The 16,740-nt window shown below is 39.7% G+C and overlaps 1 protein-coding gene across 6 annotated transcripts in view; it reads left to right on the top strand.

The window, feature by feature from the left end:
• PAPSS2 (3'-phosphoadenosine 5'-phosphosulfate synthase 2) overlaps positions 1-16,740 on the top strand; it is a 203,454-nt gene that overhangs the window by 144,354 nt on the left and 42,360 nt on the right. The window contains exon 2 of one of the 6 annotated variants that reach the window (XM_059901013.1): positions 2,732-2,846. The exons of the other annotated variants lie outside the window; for them this stretch is intronic. Within the exon in view, the coding sequence (XP_059756996.1) occupies positions 2,820-2,846 (27 nt within the window). The 5' untranslated portion in view covers positions 2,732-2,819. The remainder of the gene's footprint in view (positions 1-2,731; positions 2,847-16,740) is intronic. 6 annotated transcript variants of the gene reach the window in all.

The raw sequence follows: 16,740 nt of genomic DNA, 5'->3' as shown, positions 1-16,740 counted from the left end.
GCTTTTAAGCCCTGAGATGCAGTTTGTGCTTTCTCCACAGATTCTGAGGGTAGTGCAGAGTATTCATAATTGTGTAGTTCCCACATGCAAACTAGGCCCAGAAGCACAACAGTTCAACAAGGTGGGCCTTGTGTATGTCTGAGGGAATAACGCCTCACATCCACTCTGTTTCCATCACCTGACAAGAACCAAACAGAACTCTGTGGTGTAAATTTGCATTAGTGTGCAAAGTAGCTGCATAACGATCCTGCAAAATTGTGGTTGGAAATATTTTGTCTTGGTGTGGATTCATGAAGGTTTAAAAACATGGTCAGGCATAGAGAACAGACTTGTGGTTGCCAAGGGAGAGGGGGTGTGGGAGGGAAGGACTGGGAGTTTGGGATTAGCAGATGTGAACTATTATGTATAGGATGGATAAACAACAAGGTCCTACTGTATATATAGCATGGGATATATTCAATATCCTGTGATAAACCATAATGGAAAAGAGTATATATAAACAAAAAAAAAGGATGTCAATATGTGTAAAAAAGAAGGCATGATCAGGGAACCAGTCTCACCAAGAGCTACTTTCAGGTTCCTCCACTTATTCAGAAACATTTTGCTTACACTACATAGAAGCAAAAAAATAAGAGTTGATATGCAGCCTGCGCAGACATTTTGAATCCGTTTATAGTCACATTGTATCCATACATGTCTACAAAATGCAGCAAAATAAAGAGTTGTGGGGTGATCTTAATGCATGATCAGTGAAGACTGAAGCCAGCCCATGGGGTTAATCCGGTTAAAAAAAACCCTAGTCTTTCCCCTCCGGACCTAGATTTTTGCCTTGACTAGCTGGATAATTGTTGCAGGAGTTTCCTTCTGTCTGCCTGTGTGAAAGCAGCCATGGGGTATGTGATTGAATGTAGACAGTTTGTCATTCAAGTTGTAGTTGCGAAGGTAAGCCATGTTCTGTGTGGGTCCTCAAGGAACGGTTCACTTATGCCCATCACAAGTCTAGTTCACGGTGTGACATGTCAGTTGCACATTCAGCTGTCTCAGGAGGTCCACCTTGTCTTTGAACACTACACGTTATTTGCTTTGCCTGTTTTTGAGCTCTAGATAAATGAAATCATACAGTATGCACTCCTTTTGTGTCTGACTTCTTTCAACATTGTGTTTGCAAGACCCATCCTTATTATTGTACGTCATTGTATATTGTTCATTCTCGTTGGTGTTAGCATTTCCATTGTGTGAAACACCGTGATTTACTTACCAGACTACTGTTGAAAGGCAGTTGGGTGTCTTTCAATATTTATAACAACGCTGTGAGGTAGGTGCTATTATTCTGTCCATTTTGCAGATGGGAAAACTGAGGCTTTGAGCAGCTTTAGAATTCATTTATCTCAAGTCACACAGGCTACTGTGGTCTAGCCAAACTTGAGCCCAGGTCGCCTGACCTGAGAGCCCGTGATCTCCACCCTCAATCTATTTCTTTACTGAAGCAGTTCTTTGATCTGTTTTTTGTCTCCTGTCATTTTAACTGATTCAGTTGTGAACCTATGGGAGCTGGACTAGGAGACAAATTTCTGTCACCGGACCACACATGAACTCATCCCTCCCCCTGAGACTAAAGCTTTGTTCCTAGGTCAGGTTTACTGAGCTTAGAGTAAGGGCTTGCCCAGGTGGTTCCAGTAGTACACCTGATGTGTCCAAATCCCTTGTAAATGCTGTGTGTGGTCTCAAGCTGGGCTCCCCACTTCAAAAATATATTTAAAAGCTGAAGAGACTCTTGAGAGGAGAGTGAGCACATCTATTGTGTTAGTATATCTCTGGCTTTAACTGTTTTGGTTCCATGATACATGAAGAAACCTGAGGACTGTTTTGGGGTTTTTTGTTTGTTTTTTCTATATTGAGGATTTTTTTTTTTCATGTATTGAGCCTTCTCTGGCTGTTTGTAGGAAAAGAAATGTCAGTTCATACTTTATTTTTTAAGAAAATTTTCACAAATGCGTTTTTCTTCCTGTTGCTTCCTGGGAGACCTTCAAGTGAAGGCTACAGATTAACATTGGAGAGAAAGACCAATTTTCTAGCCTTGGGGTCAGGAACCCAGTACAAGGAAGTTTATAGGAGGCCAGTTTTTGGCCTCTGCCTGGATGGAAATGGAGGAGCATAAACGGGACCACCCTCTCCCGAATTCCATCGTTAGTAGTAAATGAGATGTTCTGCTCTTGCGTCTCTGCGTGACCATCTTAGAACAATGCAGAAGTTTGCTGGATCTTTGGTGTGATGACAGGAGAGAATACAGAGGAGACCTGCACCTCCCCTCAGAGGACAGACAATCCCTACCCAGGAAGGCAGTTCATCCACTTTGCTTCCTGCTCTGGAACATACGGGGTAATTTTGACAGCCTTCAAATCTGGATGGAAGTTTTGCTTGTTTGTTTTCGTTTTGTTTTTAAATGAAAAAGTTGATTGTTTATATATGTATAGGTAGGTTTTACAGATTTTTAAAAGGCATTTAATAAAAGTTAAATGTGCGGTCCACCCTCTGTAGAACTTCATCCTTTTCTTCCAGACACTCTTTTCCGCTGTGGAATTTGTGAGCTGTGCTAGCCAGAAGAGCAGCAGTTTAAAAAAAAAAAAGGGCAGTTTTACTCATTGGTGGTTAGAGGGGGAGGGTGCAGCTCTTTAAAAATGTCTGAATTCAGTCTTTCTCCATTTCTGAAACTGCCTTCTCTTCTCCGCAGTGTCTTCATAAAGTCATCCTCACGCCCCACCCCACACCCCCTTGCCCTGCCAGGATTCTGTATTCCATCTCAGCCACTCCCCTAGCCAATGAACCTACTCACCACTAATTTCAAGGTAATGTGGGAAAGCTGTATTTCTTAAGATAGTGTATTAGGTCTTGCTGGAAAAAAATATCTAAACTTTGAAAAATATTATGTCTGACGTTTCAGAACTGGCTGTAAAACTCTAGTCTCTTTAGGTAACACATACTGTTCTCCTATAATGTGTTTGTCTTTAGCAGTTAACAGTTTGGAACCAAGACTTTTAAGCTGTCCTTTCCCCTCTGATTGACGTCAGAGAAGAAGGGCATTCCATTCCTATAAATTATTGAAAATAATTTATAAAGAGACAATTTCATAAATGGAGTATAAAAAAAGAATGAGGCACAGAGATAAACATCTTCAGTGTTGAAATGGCTTATGTATGTAGTAAATGCAAGGCTAGAACTTATTTTCTGAGAAGTAAACCCCTGGTAAGGTGGCAGATAAAATACAAGATTTCCAGTTAAATTTGAATTTTAGATAAACAACAAATAATTTTTTAGTATAACTATGGCCCAAATATTGCATGGGACATACTGTATTTTTATTTGTTAAATCCGGCAACTCGAACAAAAGTTTTCAATATGGTTTCAGCACAATTTCAATCAATTAATATTTTCTGAGCACTTTCTGCCTGATGGTTAGGCTCAGAGGTGGCCTCAGGCAGGCCTTGTGTGTGTGTCTTTCACCATTGTACCCACAGCTTCTAGCACAGTCTTTGGCATATAGTTAGTGCTCAATGAATATTTTTTGAAAAAATTAATCAAAGGAATAAAAGAAATCTAGAATATGATGAATTTATGACATGTGTAACCTAGGTAGGAACACAAGCTCACATATATAACAAGCTAATGTGACTGATGCTATCTTATTTTGGATTTTATCTAGTTAATTTACTTACTAGACTAGCTCATTTATGTAAAGGATCCAGATTCTGAATATGTGAAAGTTTACTCCCACTTTGAAAAGAAGTGATAACCGAACAGGAGGTTGAACAACAGTCTTGTCTAAATGTAATGCAGTCTTCTTAATTATCTATTTAAAACCGCCCTACTGGACATATTGCTACCTATCTTCTTTCACATACACTTTTGTTCTAATGTTCTAATCAAATAAGTCATGTATCTGTAATACATTTATTTCTGACAGGATTGAATTTGATCAAGAGGAAAACGAATGTGTACTACTAGTCAGGTATAACATTGAGCCATACTATAAAGTAAAAATTATTGATCTGTATTGTTTCTCCAAGGAATTTATAACTCTTTATAACACTTTCACTTATAATAGCACTAAATAAAAAAGTTGATTAATGTAATATTTTTCTAGTGTAAAAATTAGGCATATGGAAACTCTTATTGTTCATTGTTAGTTTCACTATTTTGCAAAATATAATGATATAACACACAAGAAAATTTAATCATAAATTCAGATCTCAGGGTTGTAAGGACCTTAAGTATATTATTTATAATTGAAGCTATATATTCTCTCCTCTTTTTTTTTTTTTAAATATTTATTTATTTGTTTATTTAGCTGTGCCGGGTCTTAGTTGTGGCATGTGGGATCTTCATTGTGGCATGCAGGCTCCTTTAGCTATGGCATGTGGGCTCCTTTAGTTGCAGCATGCAGGATCTAGTCCCTGACCAGAGATCGAACCCGGGCCCCCTGCATTGGGAGTATGGAGTCTTACCCACTGGACCACCAGAGAAGTCCCTTCTCTCTCTTCTTCAGAAGAAAAACCTGAAGAACTATAGAAATTTGCAAGGAACAAAAACCCAACCACTCTTATTTATTCAGACTTCCTTGTGAGACTGACTGAAACAACCCTCTATTTTTCTCACTTGCTTGAAGTTGTACTCAATTGAATTATACATTCAACCCTACTAGTTGTGTCCAAGCAGTAGTATAACCAGAAAAAGTTGGAGTTCCAATTGAAAGAAAAGACTGATAAATTTAACTATATTAAAAAAAAGTATGGCAAGCAACACCATAAATAAAGTTATAAATAACACCATTCACAAAGTCAAAGTACAAAGAGCCAGTGGAAAGATTTCCTAATATATAAAGAGTTCCTATAAATCAATGAGAAAAAGACCAACAATGCAATAGAAAAATGGGGAAAGGGTACAAATGAGAGTTTGAAAAATAAATAAAGGAAATACAAACAGTCCTAAACATAACAAAAGGTGTACAACATCACTCATAATAACAGAAATTCAAACTAAAATCATACTGAAATACCATTTTTATCTATCAAATTGGAAGAAATCCAGAAGTCTTGATAATGTACTCTGTGGCAATGCCATCGGGAACCTGGAACTCCCATGTATTGCTGGTGATAGTATAGATTGGTATAATCTGTAGAGAGTGATTTGATTATATGGATCAATATCACAAATGCCCATACTGATTGACCTAGTAATCTCAATTCTAAGAATTACTCTCATAAACATATATTCACAAGTGAGAAATCAAGGTAATTCATTGTTGCATTGTTTGTAGTGGTACAAAGTTGGAAGCCTTTGAAATTTCTATTAAAAGGGAGCTAGTTAAATAAATTATGGTATATCCATACAGTGGAACAATGTGCAGGCATAAAATGCATAAGAAAACCCTCTGTATCGATGTGGAAAGATCTGCCAACATAGATCTGAAGCAACAAGGTGTGTAATAGTGTGGAAAGAAGGGTTAAACAAATAGTATATACATGTTTTAAAATTTACTTCTATTTGTATAAAGAAACTGACAGGATATACAAGAAACTAATAAAAGTGCTTACACATTTTCAGAGGTAGGGAGGGTGGAGATGGTGCCAATGGGTAATGGGTATGAAAGCAAGACTCTTCTGTATACCTTTTTGTATGTATATATTTAAAGTTTGTGAGTCATGTAGATATTACTTACTTAACAACTAAATAATAAAAAAGAGAATGGCATTGCATCGGCCCAGAAGCAAGAGACAGCTTAAACTCTGTGGGGAACTTCAGGGATTCAGACTGACACCTGTGTGTAGAGTATGAAAATGGAGAGTGTGAGCGATGAGAGGAAAAGACGCAGGAGGTGCCATGGAGGAGGCCTGATCACTGAACTGTGTCAGAGCTGGCAGGGGGGAAGGAGTCAAACCAGAGGAGCAAAGGTAATTTCTAAGTCTTAGAATGAACAAACTCCCTGCAGAGGAGGGAGCCCAGGAATGGATCCGGGGAAGGGCCCAGGTGATTTCTAGGAGCCAGATCTAAGTAGAAAGGAGTGGAGGTCAGGAATATATGTAATGAGATAAGCAAGACGCACATCTTCTAGAGCCTAGACTGTATCCTCTGGGGTGTGCAGTGGGGAAGGCTTCTTCTAGGCAGTATTTATGCATTCTCATGCTTTGCCAGCCAGCCCCAAACACATCTTTACCAAGGAGACATGGTAACTTCCGACAACTTATTTGCCCCCTGTGGTCTTATTTCTAAACTGTGCTTTTAAGATCCCCAAAGATTGCTCGACTTGGAATAAGAAAACTTGGATCTGAGACGCTGAGTGACCAGCTATTATGACCTTGGGTAAAACACTTTGAAACTCGCATTTTTGAACCTCAGTTTTGCCATCTGTGAAATAGACATGAGGAGACAAGCCATAGTCTGCTGTTTTGTGAAGCTCAGGTGCAGCTTTAGAAACTTTAAGGTTTCTGTGACAGGTAAGGGACTGATCACTGGCACTATTTTTGTCTATGCTTCAGTCAATAGACACAACTGCGCATTCTGCACCTAGATAAGATGGCCATGCACGGTTTGCTCTGTGCTGAGTTCGAAATAGCAGGGCATGAGGAGGTTTCACAGCTGGAAAGTGAAGGAGAATGCCCTGGAGTTTTGAGGGAAATCATATTTCTTTCTACACTACATGTTTCAGGGAAGACTGAACAGAGGGAAGCACTGGGGCAGTCTTCATAATTTTAACTATCATCATCCACTTTATTATTATTATAATTATTTTACTAGTAAGTGAACTATTTTAATTATCATTAATAACAACTATTTGTCTCCTTTTAGCTAACATTTAGTGAGGGCTTAACTACTGGCCAGACCCTGTGCTGTTTTATGTACATTTTCTTATTTAATCCTCATACGACTTCACTAAGGCAGAAAATGTTATGAAAACCATTCTACAAAAGAAGGAATGGAGTGGTTAAGTAATTTGCTCAAGGGCACGCAGCTGGCACCAGAAGAACCAGGATGCCCTACCAGTCACTCTGACGTGGAGCCCATGTTAACCTTTATGCTGTTCTGCTTCTTTAAGGGAATATACATCCAGTTGAGGGTGGGAGCAAGAGCGTCTGTCTTTCTGCACTGTGAGTTTTATTCATATTGTTAAATTCGTCAGACAATACTAACAGGTTTGGCTGCCTCCAAATCTGTAACTCAGCCAAGATTTTGAAAAAATGTTTGACATTCTTATCACCCAATCTTACCACCTTGGCAGCCATGTTCTTCCAAGACTATCTCAGCCCCTGGCCCTCTACCTCTGCCCATGATACACATTTGAATAACGAATCAAATTTTGTGAACTATCATGGGAATGAAAAATTCGTTTGCGTAAAAATACTTAACATTCATTCAGTAAATTCTAAACTCCTATGATATTCTAGGTACATGGATTCCACGACAAATGTGGGTAGAGCAGACTAGCAAGTTCCCAATCTGGTGAAGTAGACAGACATGTCAGTAAATACAATAGTCCCTCCTTATCCGCTGTTTCACTTTCTGCAGTTTCAGTTTCCCGAGTTGAACCATAGTGTGAAAATATTACATGGAAAATTCCAGAAATAAACAAGTTACAAGTTTTAAACTGTGCACTGTCCTGAGTAACATGGTAAAATCTTCCACTGTCCCGCTCCATCCCATCCAGGATGTGAATCATTCCTTTGTCCAGCATGTCGGTGCAGTATAAGCTACCTGCCCATTAATATAGGAAAACACATAGTATGTATAGGGTTCAGTACTATCTGCTGTTTCAGGCATCCACTGGCGGTCTTGGAATGTATTCCCTGCAAATCAGGGGGGACTACTGTGACCATAATTAACATAAGTTCTCTAGTATCGTTAGTGTCTCCTAGATTTGCCTGAGCATTAAAATCACCTGAGGCACTTTTGAAACAAAACTACAGGTTCTTGGGCCCTACCCCAGACCAAATGAATCAGAATCTCTTGGGGAGAGTCCTGGGAATCTGTGTTTTTAACAAACACCCTCTCAGAGTCTTACATCAGAGTCTTAAGTAAGTTTGGGAAAGGAACTATTAGTAGAAACAGGATACTATGGTGTCAGAGGAAGAAGCTAAGTCTGTCTGTGGGTGGGGAGATTAGCCAAAGGCTCACAGCAATGTTTACGCCACACATTCATGAGTGAGTAAGAGACAAATCGAAAGAAGGGCACTCTAAGCAAGGAGAATGTGGGTGAAAGCCCAGAAGAACGGCGTAGGGGGGGGCTTGTTCTGGACTGGTGCATGGGGTTTGTGTGACTGGTTCATGGAGTTCAAGGCCACAAAGGGCAGTAGGTAAAGCTGAAAAAGGAGGTCATGGCGCCAAATTGAGGTCTCTGGACTTTACCATAGAAGCCAAAGGATTTTAAGCAAGAATTTTACTCTGGTGGCAAAGGAGAGAATAGCTTGAGAGAGATGAGGAGTCCAGTTTGAAGACTGTCAGGGAGGTTCTCGTGAGTGATTAGCTAACAACAGTGAGATGATTTGAGAGGTATTAGCTAAAATTAACAGGACTCAGTGATAGATTGATTTTTTTTTTTAATGAGGGAGGGGGCAGTAGGATGTCTCCTAGCTTAAATAATAGATAGACATGTGGACCATTACAAATGATGAGGAATATGGGAAAAGGAGTAAGGGGTGATGACAAGAAAATGAATTCTTGATGATGCTGAGTTTCAGTGGTTCTGGGTGACTATACCTGCTAGGCATTTAAATATTGATATTTGAAGATAGAGATTTTGCAGTCCATAGCATATTGATAGTAGACAAAGCCTTGGGAACAGGTGAGAGTCACTCAGGGATGTATAGGGGAAGAGTGGAAGGGTGCTGGAGAAGAACCCTGATATCTAAAGGGATGTGGAGGAGTGTGTGAAGGAGCCTATGGAGGAGAGGTGAGAAGGCAGAAAAGCACAGGGATAGAATAACATCTTGGAAGCTAAGGAAAGAGGGAGTTTTCCAGAAAAGAGTGGTCAGTGGGATAAAATGGAAGGGAGACATTGTTTTACGGATTCTTGGCTGCTCAGTTTCTGCTCTCAGTGCCTTGATTTGGCAACTCTAGTACAGGTTCTACATGAATCTCCAATCTAAGGACTGCGTATGTAACTGACTGGGTATTTTGTATAGCTTAAATTCTTAAGAGAATCTCATTGATTCAGCCCGTGCATTGGTTCCACTTGGGTCCATACATTACAAGCAGCGATGTCTGGGGAGAGTAGTTGGGGAGGTTGAGTCTGTAGCTGTGGCCAGGCAGACTCACTAAGTAGAGTATGCAGGGGAAAGAGATCAAGTCAGATAAACACTGAAGATCTTGTCAGGGACGATCATTACAGTGACTACTGATTAGGCGCTGTTTTAAACACTTTACATGCAGTAATTTGATCTGTTTGAACCTACTGCTGGGCATAGAAGTCATATTGCAATGGATTAGAGTCCTTTACTCCTAATAATGACAGTAAGTCTTGAGAAAGGCATTAATCTGGTTCTTACACAATTGCCCTTTGTTTTGTGCTTCTTTACAGAGGCAGAAGCCTTCTCTGGGTCCACTCTTTTTTTTTTTTTTTAATTGAAGTATAGTTGACTTACAATGTTGTGTTAGTTTCAGGGGTACAGCAAAGTGATTTATATATATATATTATATATATATATTATATATATATATATAATATATATATTCTTTTTTCAGTTTCTTTTCCCATATAGGTGAGTATACTTCCCTGTGCTATAAGTAGGTCTTTGTTTCTGGGTCCACGCTTAATGATCAAATGGAAGACTGCCTTCTGATCTTATTTCCTTTTCCTGAGTTCTCTTAATTGAATCATGAAAATATTACACATAAAAAGAAGTCTTTGAGCTGGGCAGATACGACCACACGAGCATTCTATGAGTCAGTTTACTCCAGAGCTTGATGGGTTTAAGTGACCTCTCTTATCCTTAGGAATCTGCCTCACTGTGAACCAAGAATATAGGCAATGTAGCAGATGAATTTTTAATCTGATTTTTTTTGAACAGAGAGTAAACAATGTTTTCATGTAACAGCTTTTTGATGTAAACTGTTCAGAATGGTGATTTCAGGCCATTTCAAGCTGATGGGCTCTTTTAGTTCACAATAGTATACGTTTTAGTTGCCTGTCTCTGGATTGTTTATGTTATATTTGTGAAGGAAAAACCAGTGAAATAATCCATGTGAGGATGTGCTCACAGACGATGTGGTTCATTTAACTTATTCAAGCAATGCATTAAATAAGTGTCCAGTTCTGTATTCTATTGGATTTAAGTGTTAATGACTTAGATTTCAGCACTAACTGAAATATGTTAGATCCCATCAGCTTAATTGATTCTCAAAGAATATGGGAAACTCACCAGAACTATAATCACCAATTGTTATACACAGTTCCTTGATGCAAATTTCAAAGAATATTTTACAAATGCATTTGTGAATGGGAGTTCTGTTTATTATAAGGTTTGGACTGCTTTGGCTGTTTTCTGTAGTGATGGCTGTGAGAAGACTTAGGACATGGCAGGTCTCACTTTAAGAAGGGGGTAACCTTCTGCAGGATACAAAATTAATGCACAGAAATCTCTGGCATTTCTATACACTAATGATGAAAAATCAGAAAGAGAAATTAAGGAAACAATCCCATTTACCATCACAACAAAAAGAATAAAATACCTAGGAATAAACCTGCCTAAGGAAGCGAAAGACTTGTACTCAGAAAACTATAAAACACTGATGAAAGAAATCAAAGATAATATAAACAGATGGAGAAATATACCATGTTCTTGGATTGGAAGAGTCAATACTGTGAAAATGACTGTATACCCAAAGCAATCTACAGATTCAATGCAATCCCTATCAAACTACCAATGGCATTCTTCACAGAATTAGAACAAAAAAATCTTACAATTCGTATGGAAACACAAAAGACACTAAATAGCCAAAGCAATCTTGAGAAAGAAAAACAGAGTTGGAGGAATCAGGCTCCCGGACTTCAGACTATACTACAAAGCTACAGTAATGAAGACAGTACAGTACTGGCACAAAAACAGAAATGTAGATCAATGGTACAGGATTGAATGTCCAGAAATAAACCCATGCACATATGGTCACCTAATTTATGACAAAGGAGGCAAGAACATACAATGGAGAAAAGACAGCCTCTTCAATAAGTGGTGCTAGGAAAACTGGACAGCTACATGTAAAAGAATGAAATTAAAACACTACCTAACACCATACACAAAAATAAACTCCAAATGGATTAAAGACCTAAATTAAGACCAGCCACTATAAAACTCTTAGAGGAAAACATAGGAAAAACACTCTTTGACATAAACCACAGCAAGATCTTTTTTGACCCACCTCCTAGAGTAATGGAAATAAAAACAAAAATAAACAAATGGGACTTAGTTAAACTTAAAAGCTTTTGCACAGCAAAGGAAACCATAAACAAGACAAAAAGACAACCTTCAGAATGGGAGAAAATATTTGCAAATAAAACAACAGACAAAGGATTAATCTCCAAAATATACAAACAGCTCATGGAGCTCAATATCAAAAAAACAAACAATCCAATTAAAAAATGGGCGGAAGACCTAAATAGACATTTCACCAAGGAAGACATACAGATGGCCAAGAGGCCCATGAAAAGATGCTCAACATCACTAATTATTAGAGAAATGCAAATCAAAACCACAATGAGGTATCACCTCACACCAGTCAGAATGGCCATTGTCAAAAAATCTAGAAACAATAAATGCTGGAAAGGGTGTGGAGAAAAGGGAACCCTCCTGCAATGTTGGTGGGAATATAAATTGATACAACCACTATGGAAAACAGTATGGAGGTTCCTTAAAAAACTAAAAATAGAACTACCATATGACCCAGCAATCCCACTACTGGGCATATACCCTGAGAAAACCATAATTCAAAAAGAGTCATGTACCACAATGTTCATTGCAGCACTATTTACAATAGCCAGGACATGGAACCAACCTAAATGTCCATCGACAGATGAATGGATAAAGAAGATGTGGCACATATATGCAATGGAATATTACTCAGCCATAAAAGGGAATGAAATTGAGTTATTTGTAGTGAGGTGGAGGGACCTAAAGTCTGTCATACAGAGTGAAGTAAGTCAGAAAGAGAAAAACAAATACTGTATGCTAATGCATATATATGGAATCTAAAAAAAAAAAAATGGTACTGATGAACCTAGTTGCAGGGCAGGGATAAAGATGTAGACATAGAGAATTGACTTGAGGATACAGAGTGGGAGGGGGAAGCTGGGATGAAGTGAGAGTAGCATCGACATATATACACTACCGAATGTAAAATAGTTAGCTAGTGGGAAGCAGCGGCATAGCACAGGGAGATCAGCTCAGTGCTTTGCGATGACCTAGAGGGGTGGGATAGGGAGGATGGGAGGGAGGCTCAAGAGGGAGGGGATATGGGGACATATATATGCATATGGCTGATTCACTTTGGTGTACAACAGAAACTAACACAGTATCGTGAAGCAATTATACTCCAGTAAAGATCTATTAAAAAAAAAAAAGAAGGGGGTAATCTTCTTAGCCATAAAGGTGGCTGTAACCACAGTTTAGAATATGTCATTTTATTGAGTAGTGATACTAAAGCATATGTGCTGATGAGGACCAGAGTTTGTTTAAGGATATCCACATCTGTCAATCAGCCAGCAAAATATTTATTAAACTTGTATTATTCATTCAACAAGTATTTACTGAATACTTAATGAAGTCCAGCTACGTCACATTTGCTTCCTCTTTTTAATCCTTGCAGCAGTTAACAAGAATTATAATCCCACAATTTTGGGAGACTTAGAGAGGTTAGGCTTAACTCATTCAAGCTTTTAGTGGAGCCAGAAGTTGAATTGACTCTAAACTGTCCAGCCTCAAAATCTATATTATTTTCTCTTAGCTGGGCCCTGTTGGGAAATCAAAGCTGTATAAGCTACAGCCCCCACCATGTAGGGTTGACAGTGAAGTCTAAAATACAAGTCTCTAAGTCTATAAAACATCAGATATAAGTCTAAAATATCCAGGATCTAATGGGGACAGGAGTTTAGCAGAGAGGCATCAAGGAAGGTGATTTGAACCCACAGGGTTTGTGCTGCTTGTTTTTTTTGGCCACACCATGCGGCTTCCAGAATCTCAGTTCCCTGACCTGGGGTTGAACCCGGGCCATGGCAATGAAAGCCCAGGATCCTAACCAACAGGCCACCAGGAAACACCCTGTGCTGCTTGAAGAACAGGCAGTGTGTGGTTAGGTGGAGGGTATGAAGAGATTCTTCCAGATAGGATGGGCCGAATGAGAAAAGGTGCAAAGCCAGAATGAGCTGTGTTCAAAACCTCCTGCTTGGAATAGAAGTTCTGCAGTGTAGAGTAGAAAATGTTATCGAAAAGGTCTCTGGAGCCTGCAAATGAAGGGCCTTAAATTCCAATCTAAGAATTAGGACTTTATTCTGTGTAAGGACTTCATTCAATGTGGAGCCATTGAAAGTTTTGAATATAAAAGTAACATGATTAAAGGGTGTTTTAGAAAATTCATCTGATTGTCAGTTGGAAGAGGAAGTGAGAGAACTAAAGATTATTAAAGGGGCTCTGAGCCAAGGGATGGATGTGATGGATGCTTTACAACCTTAGGGAGACCAGGACGAGCAAGATTCACGGGGGGAGGGGCTTCCCTGGTGGCGCAGTGGTTGAGAATCTGCCTGCCAATGCAGGGGACACGGGTTCGAGCCCTGGTCTGGGAAGATCCCACATGCCGCAGAGCAACTGGGCCCGTGAGCCACAATTACTGAGCCTGCGCGTCTGGAGCCTGTGCTCCGCAACAAGAGAGGCCGTGACAGTGAGAGGCACGCGCACTGCGATGAAGAGTGGCCCCCGCTCGCCGCAGCTGGAGAAAGCCCTCGCACAGAAACGAAGACCCAACACAGCCATAAATAAGTGAATGAATGAATGAATGAATGATTCACGGGGAACTGTGCTGAGGAATAAGGTTCAAAAAGCCGGGCCAAGCCACGGGGATAGTTATTCATGACAGTGGAGGGCAGTCCAGCCAAGAGGAGACTCCAAATTATGGTCAAGAAAACAAGCAGAGGTCAGAGCTGGAGAAGGCGTTCATAGCATCCGGAGGTCTGAGGAGTGAAATGTGATTGTATATGAGAAGCAAGCCAGGAGGACCTGGAGCAAGCTCTGTTGGAGAGGGTGACACAGATGAGGCCACTGCTTCTGGACTAAGACTGAAGACCATCTGGAGGCCTGCTCACCACATAATGTGGAAATAGGCCTGAGCACTAAAGTGGAAGTCATGGTAAGGGTCTAAGTCAGGGTGTTAACAGTGGAAACTGGAAGAAAGATCCTTATATGAGAGATACTATGAAGAAAAACAGGACCTGTAGATGGATGATACATAATTAGAGAGGAATGAGAGCAGGGGCTCCTATAAGCCCTCAGAGTCATTTTAAGAACAAGTCATGTTCCAGTGATTAACTTGGAAATGAGTTATGCAGGCCTTGGAAAAGCTTCATCAAGAACCTTTCTCCATCAGGAAATGTTTTTTTAAAACTGTCAGTCTAACGTGCCAGGAATATTGCTACCCCCAGTATAACCATGGAATCTAAACTTCCCCTGTCCTCACTCACCATCTTTCCACCTGCTTCTCAGTGCAGGTGTGAGCTGTCCCCAGCCAAATTGCTGAAGGAGGCTTTTGGGTCCAGGTGTGAAGATTTGTGAGCATCTGTGGGTGTGTGAACCCCTCTCCTGGAGGTCCTGAGAAGGAACTCCACACACATACACCCCCAACTTCCAGCCACATATTTCTCCATCCTGGGTCCACTCTAGGACAGTATGCAATTTCCGGATTCTTTGGTCCAAAAATAGTAACTCTTTTACCCTGCAATAAACTTCATCTAATCTCTTCTCTTCCACTTTTCCTGCTTCTGAAGCAAAAAAACATAGCCATTTTGAGGGGTTTTTTTCTCCCCTAAGGAGTTTCAGATCTCCTTTTTCCTCCTCCTTTTTTATGTTATTTACTCACATCCCTCCATATGGAAGATTAAGGGGTGCATGTGTCATAACAGGAGGTTTGGGGACATAAGGAGGGCTGAAAGAGGCTGAAAGAGAATTAATTCACCTCCATTTTGGAGGGACAAAAGGGGCTCAGAAGAGGGCACTGCTAGGTTTCATCAGTTTCTTCTAAAACCAAAATCTTTCTTTCTTGTAATATTTTAGAATGTCGCCATAAACAATGTGGGTATGTCACAACTTATCTATGTATTTCACTCTTATCAATGTCTTACCTATTTATCTTTCTGTCCTTCCTCTTTACTCCATGGTGTGCTTATATAAGGATTTCTCAAATAACTCCAAGTAATTTTAATCCTTAAATTAGAAGTAAAATAATAGTCAGTGATTTTAAGAAATGTGATCAGGAAGGATAAAGAATCCAGCAGTGCAGAAGCCAAGGTGATTTATAGTGTTTTGTTTATTGCCAAATCTTGTAAAAATGCACTCTTTTAAAAAATAGACTTTATTTTTTAGAACAGTTTTAGATTTATTGAAAAAATTGAGAAGATGATACAGAATTCCCATATATCCTGCACTTAGGTTACACTGTTACTAACTTTAGTGTGGCACATTTGTTACAATTAAGGAACTAAAGACACATTATCATTAACTGAAGTCCATACTTTTTTCAGATTTCCTTAATTTCTATCAAATATTTTTTTCTGTTCCAGAATCCCATCCCACATTGCATTTAGTTGTCATGTCTCCTTAAGCTCCTCTTGACAGTGACAGCTTCTCAGACTGTCCTTGTTTTTGATGACCTTCACGCTTTGGAGGAGTACTAATCAGGTATTTGGTAGAATGCCCCTTGGAGTTGGCGTGGTGTTTTTCTCACGGTGAATGGGAAGTGACATAACGTGGTTGCTACGTCAAATATGATGTCAGGCCAGAGCAGGGATCCTGCCCGGTCCACCCAGTGCGCTCCCTACCCGATAGGCAGCTCCTAACAATTGTACCCCTCGTGGCGCAGGCCTCTCTCTGTCCCCGCGGCGTCGAGGGGGCGTTGAGAGGGCGACAAGGGGGCGGTGTTGGCGCCCGGGCTCCTGGGTTCCCTGGGTCCGGCATATAGATATATATTTTTTAGAACGGGATTAATGTTATTTTCTCTGTAGCCTGTTTTCGCATTTGGGCATACAGCATGATATAGTTTTAGGTCAATAAATACAGATGTGCATATTCGGCATATGGATATGCCATAAGCTATTTAATTGATGGAAATTTTGATGGCTTCTCTTTTAAATAATATTATTATGAACATCTTTAGGTAATGATTCCTTTTTCTGTATTATGATGTTGAGGTTCTTTGAGAATTAGCGAGACTAGCAGGGGAAATCATAGTGAGGCATTGCATGTTCTCAGCAAGACTTGAATAATTTTATTTCCATGGAAAAATGTGTTTTAAAATAAACTAAAATTGAAAAAAACATTTTTAAAGAAAGAGCTTTTTTTTTTTTTTTTTTTTTTTTTTTTGGCCACATAGCTTGGCGGGATCTTAGTTCCCTGACCAGAGATCAAACCCGGGCCCCGGCAGTGAAAGCACTCAGTTCTAACCACTGGACCGCCAGGGAATTGCCAAGAAAGCTTTTTATCTTCAGAATTTTAA

Source organism: Balaenoptera ricei, chromosome 16, assembly GCF_028023285.1.
Source record: "Balaenoptera ricei isolate mBalRic1 chromosome 16, mBalRic1.hap2, whole genome shotgun sequence".
In the NCBI taxonomy this organism is placed as follows: Eukaryota; Metazoa; Chordata; class Mammalia; order Artiodactyla; family Balaenopteridae; genus Balaenoptera; species Balaenoptera ricei.
This window is presented reverse-complemented; position numbering and strand designations above follow the sequence as displayed.